Source organism: Nothobranchius furzeri, chromosome 4, assembly GCF_043380555.1.
Source record: "Nothobranchius furzeri strain GRZ-AD chromosome 4, NfurGRZ-RIMD1, whole genome shotgun sequence".
Taxonomy (NCBI): domain Eukaryota; kingdom Metazoa; phylum Chordata; class Actinopteri; order Cyprinodontiformes; family Nothobranchiidae; genus Nothobranchius; species Nothobranchius furzeri.
The window spans coordinates 68,771,339-68,798,859 of NC_091744.1; the positions used below are offsets into that span (position 1 = coordinate 68,771,339).

The 27,521-nt window shown below is 41.9% G+C and overlaps 2 protein-coding genes across 2 annotated transcripts; one reads left to right on the plus strand and one right to left on the minus strand.

Moving 5' to 3' along the window:
* Window positions 1-5,395: 5,395 nt before the first annotated feature.
* idh2 (isocitrate dehydrogenase (NADP(+)) 2) lies at window positions 5,396-16,843 on the plus strand. The gene is made up of 11 exons (XM_015964504.3): window positions 5,396-5,709; window positions 10,914-11,005; window positions 11,163-11,328; window positions 11,483-11,643; window positions 11,735-11,878; window positions 13,519-13,655; window positions 13,744-13,895; window positions 14,010-14,122; window positions 14,341-14,438; window positions 14,529-14,621; window positions 16,461-16,843. The coding sequence occupies exons 1-11, from the start codon at window positions 5,592-5,594 to the stop codon at window positions 16,543-16,545; spliced, it is 1,359 nt and encodes a 452-aa protein (XP_015819990.1). The 5' UTR covers window positions 5,396-5,591; the 3' UTR covers window positions 16,546-16,843.
* A 1,538-nt stretch (window positions 16,844-18,381) lies between these two features.
* znf710a (zinc finger protein 710a) lies at window positions 18,382-23,708 on the minus strand. The gene is made up of 5 exons (XM_054733092.2): window positions 23,586-23,708; window positions 20,233-21,717; window positions 19,420-19,611; window positions 19,169-19,343; window positions 18,382-18,756 (listed from the first exon to the last, which is right to left on the minus strand). The coding sequence occupies exons 1-5, from the start codon at window positions 23,628-23,630 to the stop codon at window positions 18,590-18,592; spliced, it is 2,064 nt and encodes a 687-aa protein (XP_054589067.1). The 5' UTR covers window positions 23,631-23,708; the 3' UTR covers window positions 18,382-18,589.
* Between the last annotated feature and the right edge of the window lie 3,813 nt (window positions 23,709-27,521).

Sequence of the window (27,521 nt, forward strand, 5' to 3'; positions counted from 1 at the left end):
TCCCGCCTACCAAAGACAAGACTGAATCCTATTGGTCATTCATCTGTCAAACGTCACTTGTCTTTGGATAACTTTTTTTTTTGTTTTTACCGTGTCCTGTCTGGCTGTGAAGCAAGCAGAATTGATGTCTGAATGCTGGTATAACAAGCCTCACAGATTTACTCTCAGGTAGAGCATTAAAGCGTTTGCTTTTAATGTCACGCCTGATACTTAAAACTTTATTGTTATTGTTTTTGAATGCTTTGTAATTCCGACCAGACACGGAAACAGAGGTGAAAGAGAAAGGAAAAGAAAAGGTGGGGAGATGGGGGGGGGGGGGGGGGGGGGGGGGTTTTCCACAAAAATAGACAATAATGAACAAGAGTCTGCTTCTAGACCTGCAGAAAAAGACAAAAAAAAAAAGCAAAAGGGCAAAAAAAATATGGGACACAACAACAATACAACAAGATCTAGCTATCACTGCGTCAACTTGATGAGGAAATATATAATCAACATTGCTTAACTGAAGAATCACAATAATAAATCACAGTGCATTAAGTGCCCACCATAGTCTTAAGACCTGTGTTTAACGTGCCCAAGCCCATACTTTTGAGAGCACCATGTGAGCACCTGTGTGTGTACACGCGCTTGTTTATTTAAGGTTTCTCTATAGGAGCGTCCAACAGAGAGTGTGAGGGACCACAGATCCGCCCCCCAAAGATGCGCAGGAGACGGGGGGAGCTCCAAGTCTCAGAGATCCAGGCGCTGCCCTAGAACACAGGAACCCCAAGGAGACTGCAACCAGAAAGGCCCCCGCCCCCCTCGAGAGGCACAGAGGATCGCCCCAGGGGGCCACAACCAGCAGCCGGCAGAGTCCCGGGATAACTTTTAAAACAAACTGAAACAATAGCTAACCAGCTAATATAACTTGAAAGATTCATATTGAAATACTAATTAGTACTATTATAAATTATTAACTAACAGTTAAATATAGATGCATATGTTTATCAAAATGTATATATTCTAATATGGGCTTACTTTTTGTGTTCAACAATATAACTGCATTTATGTGGTAACATATTTACTTTTTTGTTCATTAGTGCATGATAAATACATTAAATCTGTTACATTTACACTCAAATTAAATTACTACACTGCCGCAATAATAACATTAAATGTAATATATTTAACTAAAAACTATCATAATATTTTTTTCCAGCAATCATAATACTGTAACCAGAATCTCAGAATAACCAGCAGAGGTCACTGTGGGCTCAGGATTATGCTGTCTACTTCCCAAAAGCCTCCAGCAGATGACGCACCTGCTGCACGTCCAACTATAATTTATTTAAAATGGGAAGTTTAGTTTTGACAACAAAACCAAACGTTAGCATCAAATACTTATTCAAGCACAAACATGTGTATTTGATCTTACATGAGCAGACATGCAAACCTGCCAAGATGGCAGTAGTCACAGCAGCAGCACCCACAACCAAATCCAGAAATAAAAACATGATTAAAAACCACAAACTGACCAGAAATAACACATTTAGCTCTACTCTGATTCATGTCAGTAAAATACTTTTGCAGATCAAAAAGTTACCACCTTCTTTGAACTTTACAGCTCTACGGAGCATTCTGACAATATGAACTTGATGAGGGTTATAAATAGAGATCTAACCTTGAGGCTTACTAGGTGACACCTGAGAACATTTGAAGGAGAGTGCATGTAGACATGCAGGCGTGTTAACAGACACGGGCTGTTGAAGAAAGTAGAGGATTTTGTTACTGCCTCTGACCCTGACGTGACCACAAATTGTTATAGTTACACTTTCTATTTGCACATTTTAGGCTAAACTGAGCAGATATTCCAGGATATAATCCACCTTGTGTATTGATTTGTGTTATGGGATTATTTAATCTGAAAACGAGCTTAAACTGCTGCGTCCTGACAACTTTTAATCACTTTTTTTTTATCCACTACAATGCCCATTTCCTCAAAGCGTACTTCAGAGGTGACCCGACTGCCGCCTCCCCACCACGTGTCACATGACTGCTTTACTCACTTCCCAGTCAGTTTCCCAGTATGGTGAGCTTCCTTTGCTAAATTTAGACACGACCTCAGCCCAGGCCTTTTCATGGGTATTTTCCAGCAGATAAATAACAAACTACTGATGAATTGTAAAAATGTTGTGACTTACTGACTTCTTTGTTTTTGTGGTGACAGATAAGAATCACTGAGTTTATGAGCAAGCTTTTATGAGTCTAAGAGGTCAAGAGAGGGCAATAAAACTATAGACCAAATGCAGCAGAAGCCATAACGAACTAGATAAAAAGGATAGAACAGATAAAACATCACATTCAGAAATGAGACAAAAGCACAGATTTTATTTAGGGAGGTGGTAGTTTTGGGAGCTCTGAAATAAATCAGAAAGTTGCATAAAGTTTCTCTTTTATTTGCATTGTTCTATGTTTCCAAAGACAAGGAATGAAATTAAATGTGAGCTTTTCACAGAGGAAGTGACATTTACATTAATTAATCTCTTAATGATATGCATTTCATCTTAAAATCTGTGGCTTAAATTGAAACAGAAATTAAGCATTTTCCTGCTGTGGTTGCGTTCAGGAACTATTTGGTGGATTAACCCCCCCCCCAATAGAACACCTTAAAGCTCAAGCAGGCATTGGGTCCCATCTTTAATCTTTGGTATGACCCAACCAGGAACCCCGATCTCCCAGCCCCAGTGCTCCCAGACACTCTACCACTAGACCACCAAGAAGGTAAACAAATTACCTGATAACACTTTATAATAATGGTCCCGTTATGAACTTTACTTACTGCATTATTAAGCATTAACAACTATTTAAGCACTAACAATTGCTTAACCATATTAAGTAATGCATTACTGAGCAGACATCCCCTCTGGCACTTTAAGGAGCCTAATTGTAAATTGTTACCTAACCGGTTTATTACACTTGTCTTCCACTGCTGTTAGATGTTCCCATAGTTCCCTGAAAATGGTTAATCTGAATCAGAATCAGAAGGGTTTTATTGCCATGTGTGCAAGAATCACATCATTGGGAAATTGCTGCGGTACTTGGTGCAAAAAAAAAAAACGATAAGTAAAAATTAGAATGAAGAAATAAACACAGTGAAATGACAGTGAAACGATAGTTAGAGAAGCACCTACTTTAAAACAAGTCAGTGTAGGTACTTGTCAGAGCAGATGAGTTCAGGTGCAAATACAACACTAGGGTCATGTGACTGGAAAAAAACAACTGGAGTGGGAAGGTCTATGATTGACATTCATGAGTCCAACTGCAAAGAGGAAGAAACTGTTCTTGTGGCGAGAGGTTCTGGCCCGAATGGATTGGAACCTTCTGCCAGATGGGAGTGAGTCGAAGAGACTGTCCAGGGTGAGACGGGTCTGCTGTGATCCAACCTGCACGCCTAAATGTCCTGGAGGAGTACAGGTCCTGTAGGGGAGTTTGCAGCCAATGACCTTCTCAGCAGAGCGCACGGCATGCTGCAGCCTCCTCATATCCCTGATGGTGGCTCCAGAGTACCACACGGTGATTGAAGAGGTGAGGATGGACTCGACGATTGTGGTGTAGAAACGCCTCATCCATAATTCTGCAAGATGAATTAGATCTTCTTACACTAATTTCAAAATCTCACCAAATGTTTTGCATTTTCAGAATCTGAAGTTTCTTTTTAAAATGTTAATAGGTGAGATTTATTGGGGTCTAAAGGACATATTTAATGATCACTAACTATGATTGGTAGAAAATGTTACATTTTTTACGAGTCATATCTTCAAACACTAGGGTTCAAACAGCTGTGAAATAAAGTTTGATTGTATTTATAAAAAAATCAATAAAACGTTTGTTCCTAAGAATTAAAGGAATGCTGTTATCAGCAGCTCATGTGGCTCTTTATCAGCCTGACCACGGAGCGGCAGAGAAAACGTTTTTACCTTCTGTTTACAGGAAAAACAGTTTCTGAGAACATTTTTAAATCATTCTATACAATTATTTTAGCAAGCATTATTATTATTATTATTATTATTATTATTATTATTTGCAATAAATTGTGGTCTGGCTGAGTCACAAAACCTTTTCTAACCTTAAAAAAATGCAGGTGCACAAATATGAAAAATAACATAGTAAAAGTTAAAACTGCAATGCTTTTCAAAGCTTTAAATTAGGAGTCACAGACAAATCATATGAGTCTATGTTTTATTCTCTGGCTCTATCTGAGCTTTTTGAAGATGGAAAATGTAATATGGCAGTGTTATCAGTGGAGTTTGGATTCTGTGGATGCTTCTCAGATTTGGTTATATGTGTTTTTTTTTGTGTTAAGTTTCAGATCCGTGTTTTCAATCTCTTTGTGATCAATTGGCTTAAATCTGGTGTTTTGAAAATATTTAGGTTATTTTCTATCTCTCCTTGATTTATTGTATCTTGTAATGCATTTTGACCTGTAGCCAAGTCTCTTTTATAGCAGTTTCTCTAATTATTTTAGAATTTTAAAGTAATCTTGTTTATTGTTTACATTCCTTTCTTTCATTCTCACTTCATCTTGAGCTATATGAGTTACATGACTCAGCTGCATGATGGTGGTGCAGCACTGTTGCAACTAGGAGGCTGCAGATTTGAATTTGGCCAGCAGCCTTTCTGTACTGAGTTTGCATGTTCTCCCCATGCATGGGTTCTCTGAGTTTCCTCACAGACCAAAAACATGCACGTTAGGTTTAATCTGTAAATCGCTTTGGACAAAGGCAGCTGCAAAATGCCTAAACAATGAAAACATAGATTCAACTCAAATCACAACTTTAATCATGTTAGATTCAGCTTCATTAAACCAGAAAAGTAACTGTGACTGGACATAAACTTCAACACCACTTGGCCTTGAGCTTATTGACTTGACATGATTTCTTATACAGGGTGAATATAAAAATGCACTGGGAATCATACCATCAACACTTGTTTTTTGATCAAGTTTAGATGCATTTTTTGCTGTTTGTTCCCTCTTTTAGGAAGAACTAATGAATGAGTTAATTAATTAATTAATTCTGGAAATTACTATACAAATTTGACATGTAAATAAATTATTATTTTAGCCAGGGGCCATTTGTGGCCCTCAGAGGGATTTCGTGCAGTCCTCAATCACATTTCTAGATTGGTGGAGTTTTGTCTCTTCATTTAAATAACAACATTTTATTATTTTTGTGATCAACCTGTTTTAATAATATGTATATTCTGGACCTATTTCGAGTAGTGTAAATAAAAAAGTAAAATGCAATCAAATATATTGCATTTTTTCAAATAAGTAAGAAAAAAATAACATTGCCCGTGAGGACTTTTAACTTGTTGATTTTGGTCCTCGTCTGAGCGACTTCTCACAGCTGTCCAGTGCAAGCGTGCAACGCTGTGTGCCTCTGACGTAGTGCACAGCGTGTCCCGCCGGGGAGGGAAGGGAGAGCGGTGCAGCCTCCTGACTATATTTGCAGAGGGTTGGGAACGCGTCGCCCTCTCTTCGCTCTGAGTTTCGTCGAGTGCTGACCGCAAAAAAAGTGGTTCCGGCAGGGTCCAGGAAAAAGCAACTTAACATGGCTGGATATTTGAAAGTCCTCAGCGCGCTGTCCAGGTCCGCCGGTGCAGCTTTCTCCAGAAACCCCGCAGTGCTCGCGCCGGCTGCTAATTGCCAGACTTTGCAACAAAGAAACTGTGAGTGAATCAGAGATAACGGGGCTCACCCTCAGCATCATTTTACGTTGACTCTGCTGCTTGACCCAGACCTGGATTCACTCTTATGCGTAGCTCTTGTGAAAAATGGTTGGAGCTTCGGGATGAATGAAGAAACGAGTCTGTTCTTCTAAGCCGGTGGTACCGCAGCTAACCGCTGCTATGCTAGGTCTAATCATGGGTCTAATGTGTGCTTAGCATGAGCGAGTAAAGGCCCGTGATGCTCCACACGTATGTTTAAAGGGCTTTAATAGGGGCTAGCTAGGTGCTGGATGGATAAGTGATGTGGAAGAGGAGGAAAACGTAGATAAAGACGAAGGCCAGCACAGAGATAAGAGCGACAGGAGCCGGTGGAAGCTGCCATTGTTTTACAACAAAATAAAAAAAAACGCGCTAACGGGGAATTAATGAAGCTCGGATTCACCTTAAAATATAAATTAACGTGCTGCTGTTTGTTTAATATGTCAAAATAGAACCAGCAGCAGAGAAACTACGGCTAGTCCAACCTCAGCAGGCTACAGATGAGTCAGAAGGATGATCCGTTTTTAGCTGATTGCATAAATTTTAGTGCTCGACACCAGCAGGGGCGGAGAAACCGCATCACAAATGTTTAAATGTGGTTTATGAATGCGATTAAACGAAGTACTAATCGGACATCGTGTCATCAGTGCGGGGATGTAACTTGGTAAAAGTTTTTGTCAAGGTCAGCCACTGCTTACGAGACCCCGTTATAGACAGCAATGGCTGCCGCTGTCAGAGAGATCAGGATGCCCTACAAACTCTTCTTCTGGGTAACATCCAGCCTGCAGCTCCTGGCTTCACCTTAAACTCCAGCATTTTACTCTCTAATCTGTATCCTACAAGTTGCATTGATGTTTGCTCGGAATTTTAACAAGTGTATTACTTATTTTCATATAAACGAAGGAACCTGTTACATGATAATCATTGCAAGGCTCTTGTGCTTTTAAAATCTCATCACACTAAGAGTGTTTAGATAGTGTTATTAACACATTCTAGGTAATGTTAAGGAGCTTTAGCTCAACATACCATTAGAACTTTGCATTCGGTGTTTTCTTTTAGCTACAAATTTTAAGTAAATGAAACAACCTCAGGGGGAACAGTGGAAAAATATCCTTACATAATTTCAGAAATCTTACGTAACATGCACATAAAGTAGCTGTCACTTTGTGTTGAGTGTCATTACTTTTATGTGTAGAAAATGGAAGGTTAGTTGTTAGACTTTTAAGAAAATTACAGAAAAACAGGTTTTTTGCTCTCAGAAAAAATTAAGCAGCATTTTTGTGGGTTAGGCATTAAAAACCCAGCCTTCCAAACTTTTATTTTAAATTTTTAACAAAGCAATTAAACATGAAGTTCGACTGTGGGGAAAATATTTAATTTATTTAAATGGAGATTGTGTTGGAAGCCTGTAATCATCCATCAGAGTAAATGTGTTTATTGGTGTCTTAATAGTAGCAGCTCAGTAGCAGCTTTTTATTATGTGGTTTGATATGGTGCACAGATAAGGACTGGTCACGTTTTTTACATGATTTCCTTTAGCGTGTAGCAGTTCATTAACTAACCTTTGGCAGTCATTTTGCCTGCAGCTTCCCTACAAGTCATTTCATTTACTTTGTGTCTTCTTAGTGGTGGATTAAAATTAAAGTGGCTTAATGATCATCCTATGGTTTTGATAGAACGCTCGACCAGCTGCACACGCTTGTGGTTGGCCTGAACAGATATGGTACAACTTAGCCTCGCATAGCTTTTGATTTTTACGTTTTGTTGCAGCTTTCTCGTGTGCTGTATGCTGCAGACTTGAGTATTAAAGATTGAAAACTGGTGCTCTCATCTAGATTGAATTGATGGTCTTGTTTACTTTCATTTCATTCATTTTTTTTCGTAAAGGGACTCAATATGTTTCACTTTGACCACATTATCTAATGTTTTTTTTATTTTGGCATTTAAATTCAATGAAGGGGAATAAAACAATCTTTGCTAATTTTTCCCAAAAAAATTCCAGTAAACTTAGGTTCATTTTTGCAAATCCAAATTCAGACAAAATTCAACCCTCTCAGGCTCAAAATAAGTTTTGATAAAAGGACAAACAACTAAGTCCTTCAGGTGTACTTCTGAGTTAAAAAATTCTCATACATATGTGGAGTAACCAGGTAAGTAGGTTTTAACAGTCGCAAATCTGCAACGCCTGCCTCCAGAGGGTTAAAGCCTTTTGTTTTTATTATTTTGTTACCTACAAAGGAAAGCACGTCTGCAGACTTGTTCCTGGCACTTGTGCAAGTTAGCAGGTGGGCTCACATGACTTTGGTGCAGCTGTCCTTCAGAGTCCACATTCAGAGGTTACATAACCGGCTCAGCTCATTGCAGCCCCTCCCCTCCCAGTGCAGTCTGGCTTAGGGACTGATGCCAGACGGTAGCTCGCTACGACTGACTTACCCACAATGCATTGTGATGGCAGCGCTGTTGTTTCTTAATCAGCTGTACAAAGTGTTTTAAAAATTTTAAACTAAAATCATCAGTTCTTGATTGATGACTGACTATAGGAAGAAAAAAATGATGTTAACAGCTCAGTAGAAATAATCTTTTAAGTAATCAAAGGATAATCCAACAGTAGCTGTTGTTTACAATAGTGATCACACATTCCTGAAGCATAAAATAAAGCTTTTGGGCTTCTTGTTGGTCCAACCAACACATTCATAGTTTTCCAGCATCCAGATGTTGATTACTTTGTCTAACAATTGCCTTTTGAAGCCCAACAAGGTAAAACGGTTCATTGTTTAGGAGCTCACGTCTTTTCTAGTGGTTGATAATGTTTTTCTGTCTGTCAGCCAAGTATCCTGGTGATGTGACGCTCACAAACAACTCAACTCTTTTGAACAACTTTTTGCTTTGAATGATGAGAACCAAGTCATTGTAGAGAACCGTTCATTTATTTTCTATTCACCAGAACCATTTCACTTTTTTATTAATAGGGACGTGTCATCACTGAGGAGGCTGGTTTTCGAGCAGCGCGCGTTAAACATGCCTACTGGTTTATTTCAAGGCAAAACAAAACAAGTCGGGGAGAGAAGATGAATTTGAGAGGAGTGGAGTGGTGGGGTATTTTGGGAAGAGTCTGACAATACGATATACATCACAATACTGGGGAGACAATATTTTGTGATACTAAGCCAAGACCGGATTAAATTTGAAAACTCAGGCCAGCCGGGAATAATTCTGACGCGAAACAGAGTTGAATGCGTTCCACAAAGCTGATCCCGTGAGGTCACAAAATCACAGGAGAATTACCACACCACGCGTGATTTCAGAAGTCCACGCAATAACGAGCAAGGAGAACGACAGCTGCATGAATCCAAAAAGGGCTGTCGTTTACTTTCTGTTCAGTTTACGTTGGCTACAGGGATTTCATGTGAAATGACATGCTGCACGTGACTTTTATTTTGAACGTTTCCAGATGTTTTACTCTGATTTTGTGTTTGACTTCCTGTCTGGCCCAATCTGAACTGCAGAGTTTAACCTGTTTTGAAAGCGTAGGCCAAAATAAAGAGTTCAAATGTAAGGATTTTGCCCCTTTGCTTCCAAAAAGTTGCCCATTGCTGTCGGTGGAAAGGAACGACAACTAATTGCCATGAAGTGCATGGTTGTTTCGTGACACTTTCACGTCTGGTTTAAGGGAAGTTTAATACAGCGTGATTTCAATCACAAGACTTGACTAATGCTAGCATTATTTCTAGATTTGACCAAAATGACAAATTGCTCAAGTTAAGATAATCTAAGTAAAAAACTCTGGCATCCAAGCCACCTGGTGACCCTCATCTACTGCTAACGCGTGTAAAACGTGTTTGCTAACAAGATGATCTTCATGGATCCCTTTGCCATGTGACGTGCTTTCCCAAGATAACTCCTCTGTCATGCAGGTTAAAGGTTGTGTTGGTGTAATAGAGCCCAGACAGCAAGAAGCTGACTTAAACAGCACAAAATACTCCAGAACAAGTTGGTCTTTATTTATTCTTCTGTGTGAGCTTTATTATAACACACACACACACCACAGCTGCTTTTCCTGGGAGGTTATTTTCAGTCAGAAAGACCCAAGTCATATTTGGCACTTGAGACAGAAGCTGAATCTGTTTGAACTGTTGCTGCTTTAGCTTCACCCCGCCGGCTTAGCCACAAGTCTCTGCAAACGCTTGCATTCGGTTTATTTCATCTACATTTGGAGATGAATCATTGAGGATTTACTCAAATAGATTCTTTTGGTTGTTATGATTCCACTTAGCACTAGGGATGCACCGATGGATCGGCATTTGATCCCAATCGGCCGATAGTGCCTCTATCGGTTTTGATCGGAGTTTTCAAAATAGATCAAAGCAGACCGATCAGACCATTTTAGATTAGGTTACATTTCCTTTATTCCCAGATTATGTAGTTTGTAGCAGTCATTATAATGTTGTAGAAAATTTCTGGCCAATCCACGTGATCGGTATCGGTGATCAGCATTCTTTGATATCGGTATCGGTGATCGGCAGCAAAAAACCTGATCGGTGCATCCCTACTTAGCACCTAATGTTCGCTTGGCTTACTCTGGGATGGCTTCAGTAGCAGCAGGAGAAAGTTTTGGCCTGAATGGGAAACCCAATGGTCACTTGATCCTAGGCACCTCCCCCTGTTCTTTCATTTGACTGAGATTGCCCTGCTGGCAGGACTCCCACACACTGAGCAGCACACCAGTTATCATAGAGACTGTAATCCTCACTGGTTTAAGAGGAGAGCAAGTTAAAATTAGAAACTAAATGACACACTTCTGTTCTGGTTGTGTTCAAACTCTAGTGGTAAGTCAAACTTAGATGGCATTACATAATTTTAGCATGGATGTGCCTTGGATTTGTCTTTTCTCATTTGTCGGAGGAGAGGTTTCAACTTTTGGTCATCCTCCTTTGTTTAAAGGGTTTATTAAATGTCCTAAGTAGAAATAAACAATTTGATGAATTTATTTGTTGGTTTATAAAAATATGTTTTTAATAATTAGAACAAATGTATGCTCATTCTAGAACAGTTGTTTTTTTTTCTCCTATAACTCTTTACTCAAGTTTTTTATTAGGCTGCACTTGAGTTAAGGGATTCTGATCGTTGTGACTGCCTACCTTTAACCGGTTCATCTCCTCCGACAGATGCTGACAAGCGCATCAAAGTGGCTAACCCGGTGGTGGAGATGGATGGAGATGAGATGACCAGGATCATCTGGGAGTTTATTAAAGAAAAGGTGATTGTGTTGTCGTCCTGGGTGGGTGGATGCACAAACAAAAAGAAAAGGTGGTGGTCATCCTGGTTGATGTGTAGATTATTGTGTGTTAAGCCAAAAGGCTCCCAGACATCCAGATGTGTTTATTAATTCTTGTTTTCTGTCTCTTTCTCTTCAGCTCATCCTGTCCAACGTGGATGTAGATCTGAAATATTACGACTTGGGTCTGCCCTACCGAGACCAGACCGATGACCAGGTTACCATCGACTCTGCCCTCGCCACTAAGAAGTACAATGTGGCAGTTAAATGTGCCACCATCACACCTGACGAAGCCAGAGTGGAAGGTTTGTAACAGATCTGCATGTCTTGAGTTCTGCATATAACAAAATTGACATTTAAAAAGAAACCTCCTTACTCCATCTTTCCTCCTTTAGATTTTACTTTATGCACACATGCAGATTTTGCTCTTATTTGCCCTTTCTACGTTTTTAAATGCAGAGTTTAGCCTGAAGAAGATGTGGAAGAGCCCCAATGGAACCATCAGGAACATTCTGGGTGGCACTGTGTTCCGTGAGCCAATTATCTGCAAGAACATTCCCAGGCTTGTTCCGGGTTGGACACAGCCAATCACCATTGGGAGGCACGCCTTTGGTGACCAGGTGGGTCCAAAGGCTCAGGGAAAAGATTACAGGGAAGCATCCATCGCCCTTTATGGTTAAGCTTACTGTCAGTTTCTGTCTTGCTCAACAGTACAGAGCAACAGACTTTGTTGTGGACCAGCCCGGCAAATTCAAGATGGTCTTTTCGCCTGCTGATGGAAGCAAGAGCAAAGAGTGGGAGGTCTTTGACTTCCCTGCTGGTGGCTGTGGAATGGGCATGTACAATACAGATGAGGTGAGAAAACACCTGAGTTTTACAAACACAGGGTTCATGTTCGATCTTTAGTTTCAAGGGTACAATAAGTATGAAGTTTACAGTGAAATAATCATAAAACTGTCATGTTGGAATGAAGGTTTCCTCCTTAGAAAGCTGGGGGGGTTGTTAGTTTTTCTCCTTCCAAAACGGCTCAAGAGGGATGCGGCAGGCAAAAGGCTCCAGAGTTGTTTAACAAACCAAAGCCAGTAAAAGGAGCGACCCAGAAGTTATTTCCTGTACCCCTAAGAAGCCACGACATCTTTTTGTTTTACTCTATCAGGTGAAGCAGGCCAGAGGCTAACATTGAACTAACAATGCGAACGTCGAATTACAAATAGTCTGCTCTGAAAATATCTCAAGCTGCTTTTTCAATTACCAACAACTCTATTACAGTGAAATGTGTTCATCTATTTATCAACTTAGTGTGCAACTCGTCTTTTCCTCATCTAAGATAATCTGGCGCTGAGCTGTAAATGGTAACAGCCACGAATATCACGTAACAGAACTAAGTCATAGTGTGTTATGGAAATGGGCTGCAGTACGACCACGAATATGACCACAGAATGCCATCCTTACTTTATTCTTACATCATGTACCTTTAAAGTTGGACTAAACGGTTTCCAGCTAATCTGTCCTGTTGGTTGAAAGTGGAGTTACAACTGTCATAAACAACCCTGCAGGAGCCAGCTGTAGCTAGCTCTAACATCTAGCTAACACTAACATGAGCCAACTGAAACTAAATAAGCCACAAAGTGAAAAGATCCTCAATGTTGGACAAAACATTTTTATTACTTACAAGTCGAGCAGCAACAAAGCCAGGTCACCAGCAGTCTGGTTTCGTAGCGTCCTTCAGCTTCTTCAGATGAGCGTAGGCCAGTGTTCACTCTGGTTTTAGCTCTTTGCTTCGCCTCCAAAAACGTTACACTCTGACATTTACTTCCAAGCTCCACCATGATGCCAACCAAAAAAAAAGGCACACTTATTTTCCTTCTTCTTGTCTTTTCTTATTGATGCTCGGCAAACTGAAACGGCTAACTGCTTGCCTTTAAGTTAGCTACCAGCACAAAAACGGCTCCCCCTAGGGCACCTACCCGCTTCACAAAACTGTTAGGTGTTGTTTCTGATCAGTAGAGGGCTGCAGAGTGCTGTCCCTCCCTTGTGAAGTTTCCACCTACACAATCACTGAACCCCACTTTTAAAGAAATTGGTTAAAGTGTAAAAAACTGCTTGGTGTCGCTTTAACACAACAAATCTCTTCTGTAAAAGCCTAAAGACTGATTGTGGTCTTTCAACAAAACTATTCATCTTTTTATTTTGTTTACCACAGTTTAAACTAATCTATCTTGTGTTTTTTGTAGGATTGCAGAATAGAAATTGTTTTTATTTAATAAATTCTCCAAAAGAAAACAGATGTGTAGAAGTCCCACCTCTCTCCTGGCAGTAGGCCAGCTTTGCTACTGTTTGTTTGCCTTCATCAGCTCGGCCTGTTTGATTTGACAACATCACAGGTCATCGCAGATGACTTTCATCTCAACAAGGGGAAGGTTGTTAAACCTTTTACAGCTGATAAAAACCCACCGCAGTCATGAACTGTTTGTTTGTTTTTTTCTCCTCACCAGTCCATTTCAGGCTTCGCACACAGCTGCTTCCAGTACGCCATCTCCAAGAAGTGGCCTCTCTACTTGAGCACAAAGAACACCATTCTTAAAGCATATGACGGCAGATTTAAAGACATTTTTCAGGATATCTTTGAGAAGTGAGTGCCTTGGTGTATTTCTAAACTAACTTTGCTATCTTTGCCATTTTCCTAAAGAAAAACTGATAAAAATATTTGTTTTCTGCAGACATTACAAACCAGAGTTTGACAAACTGAAGATCTGGTACGAGCACAGGCTTATTGATGACATGGTTGCACAAGTGTTGAAGTCCAGTGGAGCCTTTGTGTGGGCTTGTAAGAACTATGATGGAGATGTTCAGTCTGATATTCTTGCACAGGGTGAGCCTTTCCACAACTAAAACTTCTGCTTTACAATGAAAAATCTGCTACTTTATGAGTGTGTTTGCTGGTTTTTGTTGGATGCCCTTAATGGTTTTGTTTTTCTGTTGTCAGGCTTTGGCTCCTTGGGCCTGATGACTTCAGTCCTCATCTGTCCTGATGGGAAGACGATTGAGGCTGAGGCGGCCCACGGCACTGTGACCAGGCACTATCGCGAGCACCAGAAGGTTTGCAGCCATCAGTCTTTGTCAATCATGTATTGGGAAAACATTTCAGCTTGGAAGTGAAGGAAAAAAATGTGTGAAGCCATGCTTTGTAGTCTGTGGAGCAACACTGCCATCATGTGGCAAAAATATAAAATGACATTCTGACAAACCTTGAAGTTTTTATGCTGTTTTGAAACCTCCCAGTGGCGTAAAGCAGCTTTTTCCGTATTTGTCTTCAGGGAAGGCCGACCAGCACCAACCCCATCGCCAGTATCTTTGCCTGGACCAGAGGCTTGGAGCATCGAGGCAAACTCGACGGAAACCCTGACCTCATAAAGTACAAGCTGCATCAGAATGCCTGAAAGCACATCAGCTGTTCCAGTAAAGATGGCTTCTTTTTTTAAAGTAATACACTTTTATGTTGCAGGTTCTCACAGACTCTAGAGAGAGTGTGTGTTGAGACGGTGGAGAGCGGCATCATGACCAAGGACCTCGCTGGATGCATCCACGGCTTGTCCAAGTAAGATCTACTTTTAGGGCAAACTTCCATATATTTGTCAAACTTAACGGTTTACTTTATTATTTAAATTGGTTCATTTATGAGATCTCAGTCAAATAAAGAAATAATTTAAGAAACATTGAATTTGAGCTGACATGTAGATGTTTTCCTTAAGAAGCTGATTAAAATAAGAGCGAATGTGTGAACTCATAAATGGATGGATGAATGGTTGGGTACTGGGCTTCTGCTTCTACAGGGCCTATAAATGTGATGACTAGAAGAAATGTGACTTGGTGTTAGTTAAATTAGCTGCACATGTTTTATTTTGGTAGTAGTTCCAACTAAATGAACACGAACTAAAAAGGGTGACTCTTAACTGGTGTGTATTAACGTTGGCCAGAGTGTTTGAAGCCACTAAGTGTCCTACAGTTCTTGGCTGCAGCTGGAGGCAACGTTTGGTTTCTGTATTCAAAAGAAGGAATAGCTCTGAAGTTTAAGTTTATTGCATTTTTTTGTATTTTGTACATTTTATTAACTTTGTATTTTACTATTATTTATAGTTTAGTGTTATTTAGTTTTATTTTGAGACACAGACATCAGAACTGTGTTCAATCACTTCATAAGTTGCAAAAAAAAGCTTAATTTTCTTAAACAGCCCATTTTTTTTAAGGTTTTCTCCATATGTTCAGATGTTTTAAGTGTTGCTTTGATTTAGTATTTCTGACAGCAAACGGGAGTATTAAGCATATTAAAGTAATTTGGCCAAAATGTGTTTTTATTGCATCATAGCCTTAACGAGTCTGATTAAGGTTTCGATTTTGGTATGGGCAAGCGTCCGTTTGGTCCAAATCATTTGAAGAGAAAGCAACTTGCCCTATTTTCAATATTTTTTAAATTTATTTTTTAAGAGGTTTTATCTTCAATCTCATCTATAAACCATCTTATGTTCATAACCTTGCAGATGGGAGGTAGTGATAAAGAGGCACAAACTTCCTCCTGAAATTGCAGAGAGGACAAAAGATGGAACAAAGCTGACTAGCTTGATAAACTTGTGTCATTGCTTTACTATTAAATCATACATGAAGAATAGGATGCAAAGTAATGTGCATAGGTGATCAACACAAAAATAATGCATTTAAAGGATCCCGGCTGCCAAACACGCTGCTGTTCAACCCATTTGCACACAAAGGACAAGTTGCTTTTTTGTGTTTTTAAGTGTTTCAGTTCTGAACTAGTGACTTCTGGAGAGCAAACTCAAAGATGTCCCATTTAGCTCTGGGGGAATGGTGACATCCATTTTTCTCCACCGGCAAACATTTTATAAACCGCTCAATTTGAAAACATAATTCAGAGAATAATTAATCATAAAAAACCTCATTAGGTTCAGTCCCAGTTTGAAAAATGCATCCATTTAGTCCTTGGAGCATCTTTATGTTTTGGGACATTAAGCTTATAATGGCACCTCTAAAACAGCGAGGTTTGGTACTTCCAGTTTAAGAATTCCTTACTGTTCATTTTCCGCAGCAGGGACTAGTGGTACTGAAGGTATTATTTGCTTTTGAGTTAGTTTGTGATAAAGTTTGGAAGCTGCTTTTACTGCCAATTTTCCTGAATACCGGGGCGTGTTGAGGAAGTCTTTGACCTCTAACGGATAAGTGGTGCTTTTAATTTCTCGCTTGTTTCTCTCGTTAGCGCAATCAATTCATAGGTTTCATTAAAAATGAGAAAAGTTAGAAAAATTTGGATTAAAAAAGTTTCAAAGCACTCTTTAAAAATCTTTAATTCAATGAATCATCCTGTAAGTGCTGCTGAAATTTAAACTCACCATGAAACACCGGATTTTATCTTTTCTTCCTCCAGTGTGAAGCTCAACGAGCACTACGTCAACACCACAGACTTCCTCGACGCCATCAAGAACAATCTGGATAAAGCTCTTGGCAAGTGAAGGACTTGAAGCAACGCAGAGACAGCTGTGGCACTCTTTTGTTTTTGTACCTCATTTTTAACTTAAAAGGTCAATAAATCCATTATTCCACCAGAAGGAGAACGCTGTCTGTAGGATTATCTAGTGTTATTTTTAGGATATCAAATGGTCGTCCTCCCACCCGATGAACCTCAGTCTCCATGTCCTATTCTGTGCAAGGTTTTATTTTTGTAATGTGTATAATCAGTGCTGTGTAACGCCTTGAGAAGACTGGAGCCCATGTCAAACATACATGCCAATAAATCACATTTGACCCAAATATTTAGCATTTTTTAAAGAAACTGAGCTTTAAAGTCAGAATTAAAGCTAAATAAATTTATTTGACATTATTGGTCTGGTACACAACATTGTACATACAATTCTATTCATAATATCTTGTCACTAAAGTTTAATACAGAAAGTATTTTGAATCATCACTAAAGTAGTGACAGTGTGAACACAAGCTGAAAAAACTCACAAAAATGACCATTTGTTTTAATTTGAAATCCACTATAATAACATTGCAGATGGATGTCTTGTTCTTCAAGTAACAAGTTTGGGAGGAGACAAAGCTAAGCAGTGGAAAACTGAATATATTGCGCATTTCCAAATCATTTTCCACAAGGTGCACGGCCCTGTCACATGTTTGGAGGTTGTCGTTCATCACTTGAGACCAGAGAACAGTGTGATGGATGGCACCCTCTCGCAAACACACTGGGGCGCTTAATATTTCTGTTCGAGCATTTTGGGACAATTCTTGGTAAGATTTCATCCACGCATAAAAAAAAGATGCAATATGAAAATGGCGTTGGTATCGTTTTCAAAAAAATGCTGCAGTGTCGACTTGTTTGGAATCAGGTTTGCTGGAGAAGATGCTGCACCCCTGTAGTAATCTGAGATCTGCAGAAGGGTTTGTGGTGGGTGGGGTGTGTAGTAGACCTGAATGTAATTTCATGAGGTCTGCGATTGAGATCCTGAGATACTCAATGTCCCAGCTCCACAAAACGGCAAGAAAAAGAGAAACGGCACATGTAGAACTGCAGGTTCGGTCAAATTCTTTGGTAAACCATTCAAAAGGGGGCATTTAAATGTTCTTGTAGGTGTGTGAAAACATTCAGCAGAAACTGTCACCAGAGGCGTGTCCAGATCTTTTAAAATGGGGTGGCCCAGGCGTGGCACAACTTTGTGCATGGGTGGCACCAATGGTTATACTTTTTTTGTTTTACCCCCAAGCCTTTTGTAGACAATGAAAAGCCTATTTAAAGGTAAATTAGTGTGGTGGCACCTGGGGTGGCCAGTCAGATTCCAAGGGTGGCATGTGCTACCCCAGGCCACTCCCTGGACACGCCCCTGACTGTCACATTCATAGACTAGAGATCAATACAGGGAGAGGCTTGTTAATGCAGAACAGATAGAAGTAAACAGTGGTCCTTTTAGTGCAATGCACTGATTATATTACCAGTCAAATACAGGTGGACTGATGCACGCTGTACAATAATATACAATAAAGCCTAAGTTGTAAGCTAAAACTGAATTTAAGTCATTTTCACAGAACTTAAATTTATCACAGTATAACTCAAAAGAGAATATTTGCTTTGGTCGGTGAAAACACAAATTCCCTTCATTTCACCTGTCATACTATGAACTCCAGCAGGCAGGAGAAACTGGGATTGTCTGAAAGTCCAGTGTAACTTCTGATTACAATGTGCCTTTATTCTAGGCCTCAGATGATCTGGTTGCAACTGGTGTATTTTCTATAAACTTGAAATCTAGACTGCCCCCCCCCCCCCTTTTTTTCTTTTTTCTTTTTTTTTGAAAAATGAAAAATAAAAATTGCATTATAAATGAAAGCATGAATATTTTTTTTTAAAAGTACATTTTTCACATTTTGGAGTGATTCCAGTGCATATCAATGTGCAGTTAGCTTGTTTTCCTCATGTCCTTTTAAGAGAGATGCAAGCTTTGTGTTTAACAGCAACCAAACAAACAAAAAAAAAACATTTTTACAATCATTCTCTTTAACCCTTTATGCCGTGTTAAAGCGCCCCGCGCTTTTCCCGTAAGTGTTGTAATACTCCATTTGAGATAGTTTGGCGACGTCTGGTGTGTTGTTGTTAGCACGGTTTTCTCGCTCACTGAATTCAAAGCTCTCCTCTTCGTAGTCCTCCTGACCTTCTGTCTCTTGGGGGGGTTCTGACAAAAGAAAAGGAAGATGCAAAGATGATCCCACGCTGACCTCAATACCACACACACACACACACACGAATCTTATTCTAACGACATATGGCCACATTCAGGACAACCAGTAGGCTGCCCCCCACCCTCTACATCAGTCTCCACTGATCGAGACAGGCATGTCTAATCCAGGCACTGCTATATTTACTAAACACACAGCGAGAGACTGAAACATCAAAATACTTGGCCACTGGTTTACAGTACATGCTTAGTCAAAAGGCATTAGGGATAGACTGAATGACAACTATGTGACACAAGGCCCCTAGTGCAGCTCCCCCAGTTGGAAATGTGCCACAGATAACCCGCCAACAGATTCAGACTGCATCTGTTTCAGGGCTGCTTAATTAGGACAAAAGTTGCAGTTACTCACCATGTCCATCTATCGTGGTGTCCATGATGCCGTGTTTAACCTTCATGTGTCGGCTGAGGTTGCCCTTCAGGTTGAACTTGCTGGTGCAATAAGGGCACTTGAAGGGCTTGCTGCCAGCGTGGAGATGCATGTGGCCAAGCAGGTTGTACATTCTGTTGAACGACTTCCCACACACCTGAGAGGGAGAAGTAGTGGTCAGTACCCATTCAGTCCTTCCTGCGCATCACTTCCCCACTTGCTATTAAACCCACCTTGCATTTGAAAGGCTTGACAGGGAGGTGGACGATCATGTGAGTTTTTAGAGTCTGCTTCTGGACAAAGGTCTTGAAGCAGATGTGGCACTGGAAGGGTCTCACGCTGGCGTGGATCAACATGTGTCTCTTAAGGTTGGCAGACAGGGTGAACTCTCGGGCACAGACGTCACATTTGAATTCTTTCATTCCCTGAGAGAAGAACAAGTGGTCAGGCCGTTAAATTAATGCGGCTAAATACGCATTTGGAAGGAAAATAAATTAGTCATAAGAAGCTTGTGTGTGTTTGAGCATTTGTATTCTGGCATTTAATTTGACTCGTTAAAGGGTTTGTGTTAACAGACCAGCATTGTGAATGATACACTTTTTAAGGTTTCACCTTTGAAACCTAAATAAAAATCATTTTCTATAGAAATAAAAAAGAGACTATGTGGTGATAGAGACTGGAGTGATTCATCAAACATGAAGGGAAGAAGCTTTACTAAAGAAACAAAACGTGAGCTGGGGGTGGGGTTGAACCACACAAAAACTCAAGGCCTTTGAAGACTATGTTTACAAAGCAACTGGTTTTGGAGAAAAGATCGTTGCAAGAGCACCATTTACCCCAATTTATTCTAGTACATTCAGACGGTAAGTACAAAGAGGAAGATGCTTTAATGCTTCTTTTATTCTAAATTCCCTGGATGGTTTGTGTCTTGATGAGCGATTCATGTAAGAGTTTAGTGATGTACTAGCGGCACAAAGTCTACCTACACTAGAGATGTTTTCAACACAGGATTTGGTAGACAAAGACACACCTCTAGGTTTCAGTACCTTATGAGTAAGGGCGTGCTGTCGAAGGTGGTGGATCTGCACAAACTCCATACCACATTCAGGACAAACGTATGGCCGCACGTTCTGGTGCTTCATCAAGTGGTTCTGCAGCTGGCTCCGATAGGCGAAGGACTTGTTGCACTCTGTGCACTGGTACGTTGTGGGGTCCTGGTGGCTGCTTAGGTGACGCTTCAGGTGGGCGTAGGTTGGAAACTCAAGGCCACATTGGGTGCATACGTGGCACTGACCGTTCTCGTGTTTGTTCTCATGGGTCCTCAGTTCACTGGGGTAGGCGAAGCCACGGCCACAGAAGCGACAGCTGTAAGGTTTCACATCGGTGTGCTGCAACATATGCCTCTTCAGGTGGCTGGTCTGCGTAAAGGCCTTCTCACAAACGGTGCACTTGTGAGGGCGCGTTCCCTGATGCGTGAGCAGATGAGTCTGGAGGTGGCTCGGCTGTTTGAAGAGCTTCCCACAGTGTATACATTCATGGGGTTTAATCCCATTATGGCCCAGGATATGCGTGACAAGATTGTATTTAGATGTGTATGACTTCTCACACATGCGGCACTTCCACCGTTTCAGACCCTCTCCAACATCCACGCAGTAAGACTCATCTATCTGCACGTTTATGTCTAGTCGGTCAATCTGCATTCGTCTAGCAAGCCCCTCTGGGTCAGACCACAGCATGGCCTGGCCATTCTCCTCATATTCTCCTGGCACTGACATATCGGCTGACTCGTAGGCCGTCTCGTTGGAATCATAAAACCGGTTCTCCGGGGGACTGCTCGTTCCTCCACTTGTCTTGAGGTTTAGGGCCTCTTCCTCTTGTTCCTCTACCACTAACTCATCTTCCTTCCTCTCTTTCTCCTTAACAGAAGTGTCATCTTGCTCCTTTTCCGTATGTCCATCCGTTTGTGGCCCAGCTGTACCTCTCACACAGGAGTTACAGTTTCCACAGGCCTGCTCCTCTTTCAGCGAACCTTGGGTCACTAGCTCCTCTGGTTTGCTAGGACTGTGGCTGCTGTTCATGTGAACGCAGGACGGAGGGGTGTCAGACTCAAGTCTTTCACCTTTAACCTGAGCCTCAGGAGCAGGCTCTTTAAGTGGGTGAGAGTCAGAGTCTCCACCACTCCTGGGTCTCTTGGTTCTCCCTCGGGGTCCAGGCCGTCTCCTCTCACTGCAGTGGGGTTCGAGCTCCCCAGTAGGCTCAGCAAGGTAGTCCCCATTGGCTCCTATCAGCTGGTCGGCATACTCATACTCCACTGATTCAGGAGGAGGAGGAGGGGGACACTCTCTGGTCTCTCCTGTGTAAAAGCCGTTTGGGGCAATGGTGGCTCCAAAAATTTCATTCTGAGAGATAAGGCCAAGAACGGCAGCCTGAGCCAGAGATAGCACCACCACAGGCTCAGTCTGTGTGCCCACATCCATGTGGCCCTCAGTCATCTTTGGGAAGGTTCGCTCCAAGCAGCCACTCTCTTCCTCCTGAGGAAAAACAAAAACACATAATTGGCATAAGTCATTAATTAACTTAAAGCAACACCTGTAGCCGTCCTTGACATAGCTGAATTTTCAATATCTCATTACAAATTTGCAATTGTGTATTGATTAAAGTGTTTGTTGCGTTTCCAACAAGCAGAAGTCCTCTGTCCGCAGACTTCATGAGAATTAATAAATCTGGTTTTCTTAGTGAATGCTGCCTTCAGACAACGCCTTGTGTCTTCCTCTTGAATCCGCAGAACATTAGATTGAGGGCGATAACGCAGATCTCTGTTCACACTCGGCTTCCTTCCTTGACAGGGTTTGGAATAATAAAAGAGCACGACAAGGGATGCAGGTCCATTCAGGAAGTCGACTTCCGTGGACTGTCCTCGGCACTTCCTGTGGGGTCCTGGGACAGCCGGGCTGACCGCAATCGACCCATCGCTGGAGCAATCTTGCTCATTCATGAAGAGTCTCTCGACCTCGTAATGCCTTCCACTCTGGGCTTTTTTACTGAGCTGGTGTATGCTGATAGACGTTCTCATATCCATAACAGACATTCGCCTGAGCCTTGAATTTATTCTGTATTCCAGACCGACGCAAAGGACTTAATTGTATAATTCAGAAGTGTCTCAGAACCACATGCTCAAGTTTATCCTGCTGAGAGTAAAAGAAACAGCAAAGCTATGGGGTAGAAACTGCAGTTCAACCAAACTGGCCCTGCAAGGCAAAGGAGATGAAGAGGGTTGCATGGCGCTGATTTTAGGTTATTTCACAGCGTGGATCTGACTGGTTGGGTAATGTATGTGACAAGTTCTGACCCTGTCTACTTTCTTTCTTTCTGCAGACAGAACCTCGCTCTGTCGTGTAAGAAAGAGCTGCTTCCTTTCCTGACACAATACTGAGGAAAAAGACAAGAAGCAGAGGGAAAGGGAGAAGGGAAGAGGAGATAAAAAAGGAGTAAAGGTGTGTGTGTATGGGAAAGGGGAGGAGTAGACCTGGATGCCCTGATAACCACGTCATTTATAATTACTGCTTTTAAAGTAGTCAGACGGAGACAGACTGCGTGTTTGTGAGAAAGAAAGAGGAAAGAGACGTGTGTGTGTGTGTGTGTGTGTGTGTGTGTGTGTGTGTGTGTGTGTGTGTGTGTGTGTGTGTGTGTGTGTGTGTGTGTGTGTGTGTGTGTGTGTGTGTGTGTGTGTGTGTGTGTGTGTGTGTGTGTGTGTGTGTGTGTGTGTGTGTGTGAAAGAAAAGAGAGGGAGGGAGGTATGAAGGGAAGGAGAAAGAGCTGTGGGCGGGGGCGGGGGAGGAGTGGAGGGAGGGAGACAGAGAAATGAGATGGAGGGGCTGAAAGATAAAGAAGGAGGGGAGGGGAGGGGAAGGAGAGATTGAGTGAGCATGTGAGAGAAGTGAAGAGAGAAAGGAAAAGGAGAGGGGGAGTGTGTGTGTGTGGGGGGGGGCAGTCGAAGAGAGACAGAAAGACAGAGTGAGAGAGAGAGAAAGAGAGGAAGGAGGAGGGGGTGTGGAAAAAGCACAGCCAAATGAAAGGTTGACAAAATGAAAGAGAAATAAGACAAATGACATGTAGACAGGAGAGAAGGTGCAGCAATTATTGCAGGAGTACTTTCACATTTAAAGTTACGGCTGAAAGACACCTAAGGACAAACAATTAGAGCAGAGGCAGAAGACGGAAACTGTTCTCATTGCAAACATGTTCTCACTGCAGCACTCGTGTACATGTGAAAAGTACTTCCTCCCTCTGGCTCGGACAAGAAAAGAAAACATGAGACAAACTACAAAACAAAGTCACCACCTCCCTCTTTTATCTTTCTCTTCCTCCCCAGAGAAGCTCCTCTAAGTCCCAAACTCACCACATTGTTCCTGGAGTGATGTTTGAGGTGTTTCAGGGATCTCATCCTTCAGGAGAAATGAGTGGAGTAAAAAAATCCACCTCCTATTTATATCTGTGGGAGAGTGGGGGGCGGGCCCACGGCTCATCCTCCTCCTACTGTTGCTGTTATCAGAAATGACTGTGCCTGACCCCCCATCACACACACACACACACACACACACACACACACACACACACACACACACACACACACACACACACACACACACACACACACACACACACACACACACACACACACACACACACACACACACACAGCATCACCCCATTTCTTTCTCTTCCTCCCACCCTCTGCTTCCCATCTCACTTCTCTTTCTTTTCTTTTTTTCTAACACACACACCTTATCTCCTTGCTCACTAGATACGATTCAACATGACCCTTCAATACACATTTCTCTGCAAGACACACACACACACTAACACACACGCAGACACGCAATCTTCTCTCTCACCCTCTGCAGTTCCTTTTTTATAATGAGCAATGCACTAACAAGTCTAAAATCTAATCAGTATTTCCTCCTTTCTGTGCATGTCCTTTCACAAACATGCTCTGAGACATACATGTTTGGGTGCATTCACACACACTTTCATGACACACACACACCCCCTTTGGGTGGAGGTGCGTCTGTCAGTGGCAAAACAGGCAAGACTGATAACATCAGAGAAACACACAAAAATAACAACTTTTCAGTTAAAGTGAGTAGTTCACGGCCATTATTTGAAAATTCAAACTAATTAACAATTGAGGCAAAGTAAAGTACACTGTCTGAGAATTTCAGAAGAAAAAAGTGACAAAAGAAAAGAGAAGGAGAAAGAAACGAGAGAAAAGCAGTTAGGAGGGAGGGAGGGAGGGAGACAGACATGGGAGTGAAAGAATAAGGAAGAAAGAAACTGGGAGGGAGGGTGGGAGCTGAGTGGAGGAAGCGAGGAATAGAGGGGGGGTGAGAGACAGAAAGAAAAAGGGAGAAAGGAAAGAGAGTCAGCGTGGGGGAGGGAAGAAGAGAATGCAGCAAGAAAAAGGAGGAAGAAAGAAAAGGAGAACTAGAGGAGGAGGTGGTGGGGAGGGGGGCAGGGGTATAAGAAAGGATGTGGCGAAAGAGAAAGAATAAAAGACAGAGAGAAAAGAAGGGGTGGGGAGGGGAAGAAAGAAGGAGGGAGAGTTAAAAGAAAATGCAGTGAAAGAAGGGTTTGTGTGTGTGTGTGTGGGGGGGGGGGGGGTAGGTGAGGGAGGGGGACTAGAGGAAAGAAAAAGAGAAAAGATAGAAGAAAAAGGGGGGATGGTGGAGTGTGAAAATAAAAAAGAAGAGTCCATCAACAAGAGAAAAGAAACGAGGGGGGGGGGGGGGGTAGTGGCGGTGGAGGAGGATGAGGAAGGGTGGTTGTGGGATGGGGGGGGGGGGGGTGAGAGCAAAGAGAATGAGGAGAGGAAAGGAGATATAGAGAGAGAGATACGGAGAGAGGGTGGAAAGGAAAAAACAGCAAGAGAAGACATTAACTATTGAACTTCCAGATTTGTTTCAGGCGGTGTTGAGAAACGGTGCGGCAGAGGAACCTGTGGGCCGAGAACAGGTCGCCCCTAAAGAAGATCCTGATAATTAGACAGGCACTCTGCTCTGATAAGTCACCTTTGCAAGTGACACACACACACACACACACACACACACACACACACACACACACACACACACACACACACACACACACACACACACACACACACACACACATGTAAAAAAAGAGTGGAGAGAAAGTAGATCTGAGATAGGTGCAGATCCCTGCGTGGACACGTGCCAATCGTGACCATATGACTGAGGAACTGTGCATAAACATTTCCTCCTAAATAACAGGAAAGGGCAAACCTTGAAAACCTTGATCAATCATCAGCAGCTGGGAGTGCTGCGAGAATGAGAAAGATAGAGAGAAAGGGGTGCGGAGGGGGAGGAGGAGAAGGGAGAGATAGGGAATGAGAGTGAGCGCAAGGGAGGGAGGGAGGGAGGGGAGAGGAAAGAGAAAGAGATTGAGTGAGGGTGTGAGTGAGGGGGAGAGAGATAGCAGGAAGTCGAGGGAGAGAAAATAGAAGGAGAGCAAGGGGAAGAAACAAAGAGATAAGAGGCTGAAAGACAAAGAAACCACATGGAAGAAACAACAAGGGACACGTACATAAAACAACACAGAACTAGCCTATGGGGGAAATGAAAGAGACGCAGGCAACAAAAGTTTGGGGAAGAAATGCTCTGGCTCTTTTCCAGGACCTGAATCTCCTTAAAAAAGCACAAAACCTGCGTGCTTGTCCATTTACTCAGGAAACATTTGCATGAGATGGATTCTGGAAATCTAACAGAAAAGGGGGGGTCTAAAATGCTAATAAGCGTAAAATTTCATTCAGTCCTTAGATTTCCACAGGTTACAGCGTCTCTTAGGAAGGGGAGTAAAAGTAAAGGAAGTGTCACGCTGCTTGGATGTCAGATGTGTGATTGCACGTGCACACGTCTGTGATGTGTGAGATCAGAGGGTTGGACGACGACAACCCAAGGCAACACGCTTCTGACACGGGTCTCGGTATGTCCGTTTCTAAAGCGGGCCCATTCCAATGCTGTTGATCTACAGGACGAAGCACCAAGAGCGCTGTCACATCCCCTCTGTGATGTAGGTCAAAGTTAGAACTTATTGTTTCCAACAAGAGAATAAAAAAGGGAGCAAGTCAAGGAGATTGAGAGCTTGAGGGAGAAGAAGAGGAAAAAGGTGGTGGTGGGGTGCAACAGATTCACACATCAGCTGTCTGTTCCGTGAAAAGAACTCATCACACAATTGCAGATTTATTGATGACATCCCCTAGTTTTTGTTTGTTTTCTTGAAACTAACATTAATTTTTGATAAATGCATTTAACAGTATTGTAAGAGCCTAGCATCCCTGCCACCTTTAATGTCAGAGTTTTTAACTAAAGATCATCTCAGGCTGAAAAATGCAAGAGTTCAGAGTTAAAGCCATTTTGGTAAAACAATGTTGCACATCATCTCATGCAATATTGCAAGATCTTGCTCAATCAGCCAGCTCTCAGAATACGAATGACTCTCAGCTACCCACACGCCAAGTTGATGCTCAATATCTATAAAACCAGATGAGTTTCAGCCGTTTGATTGGCTGTGGTGACAGCCTTCAATTGGACGGACTCCTAAAGTTAATCAGGTGTTGATGTATATCAGGTGGTTACGTTCTTAAAGATCTGGTTCACTCATTTTATCAGTGCATTTGCAGTGGTCTCTAGTAGGAAAGAATGCCTTGCAAGTCATACTCAGATGCGCCTGTTTCAGCACGGAGAATCCACCTGGAAGAAAGGGAGGGTGTTTCTCAATGCCAAGGAACCTTGCCTTGATGTCTTGTTCCCGCCCCGGTTGCCTAGGAGATACGTCATCAGGAACCTCTGAGGTGTGTTCCAATATTTATGTTCTACCGAGGCGTGTGTTCTCCGTTTGTTAGCCTTTTAGCTAGCTGAGCAAGGATACATGGGAGGTGTCTTGTAGCCTAGCCTTGACAGTATTTCCAAAAGAATGGCGGTTCAGAAGCCGGCAGCTACTCCGGGGGCAAATTTTCAGTTTAAATGGAAGTCAACTATTTGTAACTATCGGGTTGATATATGAAATGTTTTTTTTAATATCCAAAGAAATTTGCTTACATATTTAATTTAACCAATTTATACACAATTTAAAAAGTAAAAGACTCGTTATATATTTATATTGAAACGTATACGTATAAAATATAACGTTAACTCCCGTGTCGCGTGACGTTACGTGACTGTTGCAGAAGCCGTGGTCACGTGATGCAAGTCTGTTCCATTTAACCGTTAGCTTTAACCCATTAGCTTCAGATGGCAGGATTGGGACTCTTATTTCC